Genomic DNA, 13,116 nt, shown 5'->3' with positions numbered 1-13,116 from the left:
GATTTCTTTAAAAGAAGTAATTGAAAGGTCATTGCAGACAATAAGACATTTTTTAAAAAACAAGGCTTCCTGGAAATCCCATTACCCTTGACAGCTGCTTGCTTTGCTCCTAGACTGCTACTGGGACTGTTTAGAACAGTGATTGGATGGAGAGAGTTTTGGAGAGAGTTAGTTGAAGGAGAAGATGCCTGGGAGGAAGGGTTGCTCAGCTGAATTCTCCTATTTTTGAAAAGATGACTTTTCCTAAGTTCAAGACACGTTGCATTTATTATACTGCAAGAGTTATTGATGGGATTTTTCAATCTGCTATTTCCTGAGCAAATGAGATGTAGCTCTGACTATAGCTGTAGGACTAAGTGTAAGCCCTGTTGTGAGTAAACAAGGTACCTTTGAGTCACAGGGAACTCTTGACGAAGGGAAAAGTAGTTATCTTTGTATCAGATGCACTGGGAGTATGACACAGTGTCTGGCTCAGTACCTGTAGCGATTGTCCATAGTTTTGCCTGTACACAGAACTGATTTGCCTCAAGGGAATGATTGGGCAGAGGTGTAGGTCATAGCTTCTCCAGTAGTCATGGCAAATTCAAGTGAAGTCAAGCAAGCTAAACAGTTAAATCAATGTTTAATCGTATGTAGTTACCTGAAAATGATTAAACAAAGTCCATCGGCAAAAGGAAAATTGGTACCATAGATATTTTGTTATTTGAAACCTCCCTTGTGAATTTGGCTAATGAAAGGTCCTTATGTTTAGTGTCCATGAATAGCAAAGGTGAAATCACTTTGGTGGGATTATACTACAGGTTTCCCAATAGCCAGTAGAAAAAGAGGAACAGACATTTGAACAGATTACAGAAACAACAGCGTTGATTGGTGGGTGAATTTCACTTCCTGTATATTGACTGGGATTCCCGTTGTGCCAGGTGCTTAGATGGGATGGATGGAATTTGATAGGTGCATCCGGGAGGGCTTCTTGAAGCAATTTGCCAATAGTCCAACTAAGGAATGGACCATAATAGATCTGGTATCAGGGAGTCAGCCTTGCTAGGTGATTGAAGTTTCAGTGGGGGAGCAGTAACCATAATTCCCTAAGTTTTAACTTACTTATGGGTGAAAGTACTAAATTAGGGGAAGGCTAACTATGACAATATTAGGCAGAAACTGGGGGATATAGATTGAGATGTTTGAGAAATCTACATCTGGCATGTGGAAGTTTTTTAATTGATTAGAGTTCAGGACCAGCATGTTCCTGTGAAAATGAAGGATAAGAATGACAAGATTTGGGAATCTTGGGTGACAAGAGAAATTGTAAGCTTAATTTCATCCTGTTTTGTAGGTTTCTGTGTGATTCTCCCTTATTCTTCTAAATTCCAGTGAAGATAATCCAATCTGATTTACTCTTTTCTCATACTGCCATCACAGAGTCAAAAATTGTTGTTCTGGAAAAGCACAGCAGGTCAGGCAATATCTGAGGAGTAGGAGAGTCAATGTTCGGGCATAAGCCCTTCATTGGGAGCCAGGCTTTGAAACCTTTGAAACCTTTCTCCGTAGTCAGAAGATCCTTCCTCAGATAAGGAAACAAAACTGCTCACAATATTCTAGTTGTGGTCCCAACAAAGCCCTGTACAACTGAAGCAAGGTACCCCTGCTACTGTATACCAAAAATGGGATTGTGATGCGGAAGTGGTGAACCCTCACAGACGTATGGATGAAGAGTGAGCAGTGATTCATAAGATGGTGGTAATGCCCAAATATCATCAGGACATATTCAGGCTAGCTGAAGAAGTTCCTATTGGTAGCCTTGTAGGAATCTGGAAGACACAAGTACATGCAAGTTTATATTTTAAGTTTATATAAGTCTTCATCAGTAGTATAGTTTTGTAAAGTGTGTGAGATGGCGAGAAACTCTCAACATGCAATCGAACCAGCACTTTCAATTCCCATAACAGATTTGAGGAACAAGGTAATGGGGTGTTCATAGAAAGTGTGAGACTTTCAATTAAAATGAGAAAGGAATACTGGAAATATCTTTACTATTATTGACATAGATGCTCAATTTCCAGATGCTGTTCCCTTAAGAACCATTACTGCTAATGTGTTGATAGAAAGATCAACTGAGTTCTTCATTTGATATGGATTACCAACAGAAAACTGGCCAGCTCAATATTCAAATTTTATATCCATATTATTTCAGGAAGTTATGAATAGTCTAGGTGTAATACAGTAAAAGTCTTCTGCATACCACTCATAGACACAGAAGCTTCAGATAGGTACCATCAAATCCAGTAATCAGGGTACAAAGTCATGCATTTTGTCAGTTATCTGATATAGTTGGTCAATAGTTTGTAGCAATTTATTGAGTTTGTTAAGACTCAGTAGTTTAGAAGTGATATGCCAGTTCACTGGATTCAAAGAAAAGTGATAACAGGAGATGGTTCACCATGATTCACTGATACTAGAAGACAAAAAGGCTTTTGGCATAGAATGAGTCAGTCTTATTAAAATTGTGAATGCAGCATCCTACTTTCTAGCTGTGGTGCTGGGAACTCTTCCCTAGCCCTTTGTCCTCTTCTTCTTGTCAGTATTCTATCAGGATAAGACACCTATCCAATGTCAGTCACTTGAGTATTGCCCAACAAAGTCAGCCCTGAGCACGTGTTGATAAAACTTATTTCTCGGTGCTGGTAAGTTACACTGAGTCAATTGATTTGAAGACCCTGGAAAGTATTGAAGATCAGAGGGACCTTGGTATTTAGAATCCCAAATCTGTAAAGGTAGCTAAACAGGTGGCTAAGGTGCCTCAGAAGGCATATTGAATACCTGCCTTCATTAACCTGGGCATCGAATACAAGAGCAAGGGCGTTGTGCTGGAACTGTGTAAAATACTGGTGAGATCACAACAGGACTACTGCATGCATATCTGGTTATCACATGGTAGGAAGGTTGTGATTTCACTGGAGAGGGTGCAGGAGGGATTTACAAAGATACTTCCATTGGAAGGTCTGCAATACAAGGAAAGGTGGATATGTTGGGGATGTTTCCTTTGGAACAGCAAAGTTTGACAGGAGACTTGGTAGAGGTGCATAAGATTATGAGGAGCATGGATAGGTTGAATAAGAAGGCATTTATAACCAGGGACTATGTTTCAAGTAAGAAGTGGAAACAGTTGAGATTTTTTATTATTATTATTCAGAGTGTGGCAGAACTTGTTACCTGAAAAGTTAGTTCAGTCAGAAACTCTCAGAAGATTTAACTCTCGTAAGGCAGCACAGTGGCTCAGTGGTTAGCACTGCTGCCTCACAGCACCAGGGACCCAATTTTGATTCCAGCCTTGGGCAACTGCCTGTGTAGAGTTTGCACATTCTCCCCGAATCTGCGTGAGTTTTCTCTGGGTGCTCCAGTTTTCTCCCACAATCTGAAGATGTGCAGGTCACGTGAAGTGGCTATGATAAATTGTCCATAGTGATAGGTGCATTAGTCGGGGGGGTGGTGGGGGGGGGGGTGCTACTCTTCGGAGGGTCAGTATGGACTTGTTGAGCCAAAGGGCCTGTTTCCATACTGTAGGGAATCTAATTTAATCTTACCTAGTATTTGTACATTGACTTCAGGGCTATGGATGAATCACTAGGCTCTAACAATCCTTTAGTTACTCAAAGGATGATTTTTGTGTCATTGTTTGCCTTCAGTTATTGTTTAAGGTGCATTTTCATAGAATAGATAACTCTTTTGATAAATATAATAATTTAGAAGCTGTCAGGATCATTGAATACCCTGGAGCAAAAACAGCAAAATGGGATTAGTGTGATCAGATCTCAGTTGAATACCACAGACACATTGAGCTGAATGGGCTCCTTCTGTGCTGTAAACTTCCAGGAGTTTACCTTGGATATATAATAGAGCAAGGACAAGTACTGCCAAGTACAGCAAAATTACAAGAATTAGTTGACTCCCCTGCCACTAAAACTCAACTGGAAATAATGAGATGTTTAAGACTTGCTGGAAAAAACACAGCGTTTTGTCCTGTAGTCATCAGGCCAATTTGCAAGTTTTCTACCAATCAGAGTCCACTTGTCATCAAATCAGCGCTCTCCTTTCATGTGTGTAAATGTTAGTTTTTCCTCAAAATCGGTCTGCTTAGAAATTGTCCTGATGAATGCAAGACAAAGCTTTGGCAAAATGCATATTTTTCATCAATATTCAGTTTTATGTCTGTTATGGAAACCTGGCTGGTAGATTACATTAGATTCCCTACAGTGTGGAAACAGGTTCTTCAGCCCAACAAGTCCACACTGACCCTCCAAAGAGTAACCCACCCAGATCCATTTCCCTCTGACTAAAGCAATTAACACTACAGGCTATTTGGCATGGCCAATTCACCTGACCTGCACATCTTTGGAGGAAACCCACACAGACATGGGGAATGTGTAAACTGCACACAGACAGTCACCCAAGGCTGGAATCAAACCTGGGATGCAGGTGCTGTAAGGCAGCAGTGCTAATCACTGAGCCACCGTGCCACCATATTTTAGCTTTTGGATTATTTCATCCAACTTTTCTATCTGTTCTACTTTTAAAGTCAACAGTTTTATACAGTTCCTTTGCACATGTGCTTGTGGTCGTGGTGTCATTGTAGCTCAGTGAGTCAGACTGTCACCACTAAGATGGTTTCAGGTTCAGGTCCCACACCAGAGATTTGTAAATAAATTCAAGGTTGACCCTCCATTACAATTCTTAGGGAATATTGTATTGTTGGAGGTGTTTTCTTTCAAGTGGGATGTTAAACCAAGGCTTTTCCACCCTCTCAGCTGGATCTGCAAGATTTTCTTACTGAAAACCTGATATAAATAAGGTACTTAATTAGCCATACTTGGGAGAAGTGACAGTACACTCCTCCAGCTTTGGTTGTAACAATATTAAAAAACTGAACAAGACCACCCAGGCAAAGATCCTTTTTTACTGTAAACACTTGAACAATAGGTAAAAAAAAGACTTCTATTGTTCATGATTAGCTTGTATTGTTTATTCAATCAACAATGATCTACAGTACTAGAACAATTTTCCTTATATTGTGTTCCATCACTTTCACATCAGATATGATCCAAAGACTGATACCTGGACAACAATAGCATCGGTGAGTGTCCCCAGAGATGCTGTTGGAGTCTGTCTCCTAGGAGACAAACTGTACGCAGTTGGCGGATATGACGGACAAACCTATTTAAACACAATGGAATCATATGATCCACAGACCAATGAGTGGACACAGGTAATTAATATTGAAAATTTTTAATACCACTGATCTTTGATACTCTTTTTGTTTCTCAAAGTACCAGGTTTTGAGTCATTTTTGGGAAAAATATGTCTTCTGTTATTACTTAAAGTGCATTTTCATGGAATGTGAAATTTAATAACACAGAAGCTCTGATTGTCACTGATTATTATAAAATTATATTTAAAATGAGTATGTGCTGATAAGGTACTGTATAATTTCTTCTAAATAGTAAGTGTATGCATTTAATTGGAGCAGGTGATTAACCTTGCTTAATATTTAAAGATTGGCAGTGTAAATGGTACAAGTAGGAAGATTTACAGTTTCACTTATGCACAGAACTTATTTTATAGAGTTACTCGAGCACATTCAATTTCACATATCTCGCAGTCTTTTGTTCCAAAACGAATTAGTGCCAAACCATGAACAATATAATGCCTGCAATAATAAATTAAGACAGACATCATAAAAGACAGTGATGAGGTTCTGAAAACTAAATGGTGATTTGCGATTCATACTGTTTGTGCAAACAGGATTAAAGAGAAGCTCAAAGCATGATAAACTATTTGTGTTAAGGATTTGTGAATATCTAAAATATGATTAGCTGTTGGTGACATACTATTAATCACAAGCTTTAGGTTCACGAGAGTATGTGGGAAACAGGAGAGATGGTGAGGGGGAAGGGTAGGGTCAGTCACCGCATTGAAGGAGTCATTAATAGAGACTGAATGAACACCGAACAATTTGTTCAGTGTAGAATCAGCTCTTCTTGTTCAAATTACCTGCAATTGGTATTATTACCTTGAAAGAGTATGAGTGTTGGCCTGGGTATTCGTGTAAATGAGATTTGCTGATACTAAGCAGAATGGGAGCATTTTGGAGAATTTTACTTCTGGAACTTGATAAAATGAAGTAATGAAAGCTATTGTAAGTTCCAGTTGGTTTCAAGCTATTTGTAAAAGGTGGGAAAGGAATCAGTGCCTCTGATTTCGAATTTGACCTTCCATTTCTAGACTTGTGTCTGAAATTTAAAGGAGTTTGAGAAGGGCAGAAATACATATCTCAACCAAAAGGAAAGTTTTTGCCGCACTGACCAGTGCTGAACCGGGCTGCTCACACCAATAACATGCTGTGGGTCAACCTTAAGCTGCTGATGTTCAGAATTTGGCCCTTCAGAGTCCTGTCCTCAGACTCGCCAGCCACACAGATTGATTAATAGCTTCAGCAGTGCCAGAACTCAGCTGTAGATGCTGTTATGACTATGAGGGGGCTCTTAGAAAAGAGCAATGGATCACACAGGACCAAGGCCATTGTTGGCCCTGGCATTTTAAGCTAGCAAAGGATGGGGAAGCCTAGGAAGTAGGGGCAGAGGGGTGACAAAGGGTTTTGATATCTTGCTGATGAGGAACAAGGACATCATACCTATTGTGCATAGGTCACCACTAAAAGTCTACCACTCCCTCCCCAAAGTATTTTTTTAATAACAGCATTCTGAATCTTATCCAACTGCACATATCAACCAACTTTAGCATGGACAACATATTATTATAGGTCTCTCCACCCTTCAGGCACTCTGCCTGTATTCCTGATGAAGAGCTTTTGCCAGAAACGTTGATTCTCCTGCTCCTCGGATGCTGCCTGACCTGCTGTGCTTTTCCAGCACCACAGCCTTGACTCTGATCTCCAGCATCTGCAGTCCTCACTTTCTCCTAACATAACCAACAAGATAAGCAAGACAAAATAATAATCTACATATTTTTCTCTACATTTCACTGTGTGGATGACACTGTAAAGTCTGGCAGTATTTATAATTCATCCCGAACTGCGCTGTAAAAAATGGCAATGAGGCTTCTAGATGAAGAGCTGCAATTCCTTTGGTTTTCTTACAACAATGTTTGATAGGAAATTTCCAGTCAACATGTACATCTGTGGCATAGAACGTTGAGCTGTCTGTTCTACAGTACTTCAGTTTCATGGCTGTATGTGTGCATGGGCATACTTTATTCGAAATGGATGGATGCCCATTTTCAGGTCAAAATTAAAATTGGATCAGGTAGTTCCAACCAAACCATCTAGCCTGCATCTGTAATGAGGACAGGTCATGAGGGCAGTGCCAAGTTGGAAGGTTGGAACTGGGATAAGGTGGGGGGGGAAGGAGAAATGAGGAAACTGGTGAAGTCCACATTGATGCTGTAGGGTTGGAGGGTCCCAAGGCAGAAGATGAGACATTCTTCCTTCAGTTATGTTACAGTTTAAAGCACAATGTAGTTTAATAATATCATAGGCAGTGACACTATTTGGGAAACTTCACTCTGATGCATTGCTTCATGAAAATTAAGAACAAAATGACAACAAAACAGCTTAGTACATTGCAGTAAATCCCATTCCAAAGGAACAACATGGGATTCAAAACATTAATTTGATTTCTTTCTCCACAGATGCTGCCAGACCAGTTGAGTTTCTGTAGCATCTTTTGTTTTAGTTTTGCTGAGATTCATCTCAATTATTTTAAACAGCAACATGGTTAGGCTCAGATATTTTTTCTTTTCAAAATGTGGATTAACAAAATGTTAGCTTCTTATTTAAAGCCATGTCTCTCATTTAGTCCTTTGTTAAAAAAAACAGGTCATTTATTCTATTTTCGCTGAAGCCAATTACCAATCAAGGATAATGAATTTATTATTTAGTGGGCACATATTTACAGCACCTGATGGTTCTTCTTTCATGTATTTAAAGCAGTGTTGATAGGGTGCTCCTCATAGGGAATAATCCGATAAATTAGCTGTTTTCTGGGTTAAATATTTAAGTACCTGTTTCTGCTATTTATTTCTGCACTTCGAATAATAATTATTTAATGCTCAATTCAGACCCCAAACCTCTATCCAGCAGAAATGAGCACAGCACAGTACTACTCCTAATTCAGCATTAATCGACAATGTCAGTCAAATTGATAGGATGATAGATGTCATGAATAGGAAATGTCACCTTCGTGGAGCGAAGGTTGCAGTGTTTAATTAGTGTTTGGGCAAACATTGCTCTGCAACTAATTGTTCTACATTTGACCTGAGTGTGCTCAATATCTCAGCACCAACATCCTACATTGCTCTGATCGGCGAAAACGTACATACAAACAAATGTCAGTGTGTTAAGGAAAGGATGAACATTTTTTTACATTTATGTTGTACCTTTTTAATTTCAAAACAATTGAACCTTTGATCAGTATTAACTTTGAAAAATACAATATAAATGATGAATGAGGTTTGGGCTTGAAGTTGCTAAATTCTTAGTTTCGATTTAAGAATCAAAGTACAGGAGCAGTTCATTAGTAACATATCTGTACAACTGATGTACAAGAGCAATTTGTTATTCAGGAAGCTTTATAAAAGATCAGTTCAATAGCAACTTAGCTCTACTGCTCATCAGTGATCAGCAATGAGGCAGTAATTAGTTAATTGACTACTTTAATGATTTTGGTTAGCATATTCCATGCAAAATAGCTCTTCCGTGAATGGAGAAACAGGAGAATTATTTACATCATTAAAATAAAATTTATCCCAAGCATTTTCTTAAAATTGTCTTGATATGTTGGTTCAAAATTTATGCAAAAGTCTGAATGTGATGTCATTGTTATGCCAGATTTATAAAAGAGCCTGAACAAAGCATTATTTTCATCAGCATCAAGAATGTGGTGCTGGAAAAGCACAGCTGATCAGGCAGCATCCGAGGAGAGGGAGAGTCGATGTTTCAAGCATAAGCCCTTCATCAGGAATTCATCAACTCCTCTACTCCTTGGATGTTGCCTGACTGGCTGTGCTTTTCCAGCATCACACCTTTTGACTCTGATCTTGAGCATCTGCAGTCTTCACTTTCTCCCATTATTTTCATCAAGTGTGTTGCATTTTTTCCATGAAAACACATGAAGCAAATTATCTGCTGATTCTCTAACCTGGATTTAGTCACTCTTTTTGGACAGCTTTTCTTTTGCAACATTTTGCCTCTGCTAGGAGATTTCACAGTGGACACAGTGGGAGCATTAATCTTGACACTTTACCAAGTGGAGTGCAACAAGTTTAATGTACCAGCAGATACTTTCCTGATTAAACACTCAAAAGCCTAAGTTATAAGTTACAAACACAATGAATGGTTTTTGACTGTTGGAACAATGACTATGGGAGAGAAGCAAGTGAGGGTGAAGTGTCAGATGGACGCTTATGGTTTGTACAACATCATGAGTTTCAAAGATCTGTGAGAAGTGGCTCAAGGTAGTCCCTCAAAAGTGAAACCCTTTAAGTTATGGATGAGACTATATGATGGAACAATTCTCATTCCAAGATGACAAATAAAACTGAACATAATGCCACGGGAAGAATGAAATCTGATGTTGCATATGATATAAATTAAACAATTCTACTCATTTCAGTGGAAACAAGTCTAAACCTTGGACCAACGTCATACATGTCAAATGAAATTTGCAAAGTTTTACAGACCTCTAAGCCATTGACTGACAAACAGTTCCTAAATTAGAAAGATATTTGTACAGGTCTTGGATAGCTTTCTGGTAAATATTATCTTGAATTGAAGAGAGTATGAGACCAACTCAGCCCAGAGTAGTTCCATCTACACTCAAGACCTGTCTAAAAAACAAAAAAGAAGAGTTGGAAAAGAAGGGAGTATTCAAGAAAGTGACAACTCCTACAAACTGCATTAGAAAAATTTGGAGAACTGAGGAAGTGCAGAGATCCAGTAACTTTAAATAAAGCTTTGAATCAATCTCACTCCCCATGACTTTTTCCCCCCATTCTGCCAAAACAGTGGTCTTCACTATCCTATAGTGAGTGATGGTTATATCTAGTGAAGCTGGTTGAAAGCAACACTTTTCTACCTATATTATCAATGCCATTCAAGGGATGTAAATGTTGGCAGTTTCACTGTTTCAGAAGAGTATTGATGTGGATAGGGGGAGATAGCCAGGATACAAGTGTAATGATGAACTGCTGTCTGTGGAGATAGAGACATGATGAAATAAGCCATCAGACATCATGACTAGAATCTCGTGTGACTATAAAAGAGAGCTTCCCAGAAAAACATGAAGCAAAACAAGAAAAAGATGCCCAAAGTTAAATACTTAGGTAATGTACTGATAGAAAAAGACTTTGCTCAGATCCTGACAAGGTGAGAACTGTAGCAGAGATGAAACAACCAACCGGTGTGAAAGCAGTGCAATGATTTGTTGCATTTATGAGCTGTTTGTCATGTTCTCATCTAACTTCCCATCAGAATGTGAACTTTTGAACAAACTGACCATGAAGTCTGTGCAGAGGTATTCATGCTCAAAATAGGAAGCAGCTTTCATGAGAATTGGCAGCATGGTGGCTCAGTGGTTAACACTGCTACCTCACAGTGCCAGGGACCTGGTTTGATTCCAGCCTCAAGCGACTGTCTGTGTGGAGTTTGCACATTCTCCCCGTGTCTGCATGGGTTTCCTCTGGGTGCTCTGGTTTCCTCCCACAATCCAAAGATGTGCAGGTTAGGTGAATTGGCCATGCTTAAATTGCCCTTAGTGCTCAGGGATGTGTAGGTGAGGTGTATTAGTCAGGGGTAAATTAGAGTAATAGGCTAGGGGAATGGATCTGAGTGGGATACTGTTCAGAGGGTTGGTGGGGACATGCTGGACTGAAGGGCCTGCTTTCACACTGAAGGCATTCTATTGAAAACAAAATCAACCACAGCCATAGACAAATATAAGACGCTCTTTCTCCACTACAGGCACCTGTTCAGGATTTGATCAAGATATTGTCTCCCCATCTGCACAGATTGCAGAACAACCATCAGCTCCAAAGGTCCATTGTTTCCTAACAATGGAAATGGTTTACTATGTGTAAGAGTTTCCATTCTGATCACACCTCGCAATACTTCTGAGCTTTCAGGAATTGCAAGAGCAAAATGCATACAATACAAAGTTTGTCAAATTTATTCTTTTATTAAACTTGAATTTATTAAATAGTACAAAACCTGTTGTGACTTGTCTGGAATTTCATTCAAAACCAAAACATAAAATACCTACACAAGGTTGACTGAAAGGTGCATGAATTACCACAGTTCAAATCACTGCGATTTCATCTCAACTTAAAACTTCCAGCACGATATGTTGCTGTACAACTTAACTTAATCTTACAATTACCCACATGGATGGTCATTTTTGGTGTTGATTCTAGAGCATTGACCTTTATCTTTTTTCTCATGACGAAAGAAACTCGCTCTAGTGTTGTCCTCCTTTTATGGTGATTCATATCATAAGACAAAAGTATCTCCTATTGTTATCCTGATGTATCTTCCAGTGTTTAATATCCCTTTTAATCTTGGTTTATTCCACGCCTGGCCTAAAAAGGACTGGATGGACGTAATGTTGTTTCCATAAGAGAAACAATGCATCTTTACCCATTGGAAGTAGTAAAGAAGAAAGAAATAGTGTGCTCGCCTTCTGGTTGCTGGTCCTGAACATTTGGATGAAAATCAGATGGCATGTGCTGATGGATTATTTCTCTTCCATTTTGAATCAGTTTGGTTGGTTGGGGCTGTTCTAGAGAGAAGTGTACCCAGTAGCTCAGTGGTTACCACTGCTGCCTTCATAGCACCAGGAACCCAGGTTTGATTCCACCCTCAGGCAACTGTGTGGAGTCTGTACATTCTGCCCTTGTCGGCATGGGTTTCCTCTGGGTGTTCTGGTTTCCTCTCACAGTCCAAACACATGAAGGTTAGATGGATTGGCCATGCTAAATTGCCTAAGCTGTGCAGGCTGGGACGTGTAAGGGTGTGGGATCCTTCTTGAAGGGTTAGTGTGGACTTGATAAGCTGAATGTATGTGTCCATTCTATAGGGATTCCATCATGTCTTCATTCTCTAAGTTCCCAATCTTTCACCTCACCCTCAGGATAGTTTAAGTTTCCTAGACGGATTTTTGAGATGTCAAATTTCTCCCCCATTTCTTAGCTTCCAAAGACTAAGCATTCAGTCTCCTTATTTTTAATAATTGCCTGAAGGAGTCTTGAGTAAGGTTTTTGATTGCTTATTCAGGTACGCATAGGGAGACAGTCTATTCCTAGAATGAAAACAAAAGAACTGTGTTTGTTGGAAACCAGAAACAAAACCACAAATTGCTGGAAAAACTCAACACGTTTGATTTGTTGTGATATATTGTCATCACAGGTTTTGTTTTGCAAGCAGTATAGGCAGATTATAGCAAACAAGGATGTATAGACCATAGGGTGCTTAGGCAGAGTGTGCCATACAAGGTTATGGCTGCATAGGACATTGGCAGAGTAAGATCAACATTAACAAGATCAACACTATTTGGAATTACCTATCCACTCCACCCTTCTCTCCAATCTAACATTTTCACCCCCCACCTTTATCTCTCTATCGCATTCCCAGCTATCTACCCCCAGCCCCATCCCCCTCCTATTTATCTCTCAGCCCGCTTAGGCCACAAGCCTCATTCTTGCTGAAGGGCTTATGCTCAAAACGTCAGCTCTCCTGCTCCTCGGGTGCAGCCTGACCAGCTGTACTTTTTCAACACCACACTCTTCTAATCTGATCTCCAGCATCTGCTATCCTCACTTTCTCCAGGTCCATTCAACAGTCTAATAATTGCAGGGAAGAAGCTGTTTCTTGAACCTGTTGGTGTGTGTGTGTGTGTGTGTGTATGTATTCGAGTTTCTGTATCTTCTGCCTGAAGGCAGATAGGGTGGGATGATGTTGGCAGCCTTCCTGAGGCAACAAGAGCATGAAATGGAGTCCATGAATGGGAGATTGGCTTCCATGATGATTTCGGCTGTAGATACAACTTTCTGTAG

At 39.7% G+C, this 13,116-nt stretch overlaps 1 protein-coding gene across 1 annotated transcript in view; it reads left to right on the top strand.

Annotated features, from left to right (window-relative positions):
• LOC132816620 (kelch-like protein 1) overlaps positions 1-8,181 on the top strand; it is a 402,871-nt gene extending 394,690 nt beyond the window's left edge. Inside the window, exons 10-11 of the mRNA XM_060826433.1 lie at positions 5,089-5,260; positions 8,131-8,181. Of these exons, the coding sequence (XP_060682416.1) occupies positions 5,089-5,260; positions 8,131-8,181 (223 nt within the window). The remainder of the gene's footprint in view (positions 1-5,088; positions 5,261-8,130) is intronic.
• Positions 8,182-13,116: the final 4,935 nt, after the last annotated feature.

The sequence above is a fragment of the Hemiscyllium ocellatum genome, chromosome 6 (genome assembly GCF_020745735.1).
Source record: "Hemiscyllium ocellatum isolate sHemOce1 chromosome 6, sHemOce1.pat.X.cur, whole genome shotgun sequence".
In the NCBI taxonomy this organism is placed as follows: Eukaryota; Metazoa; Chordata; class Chondrichthyes; order Orectolobiformes; family Hemiscylliidae; genus Hemiscyllium; species Hemiscyllium ocellatum.
This window is presented reverse-complemented; position numbering and strand designations above follow the sequence as displayed.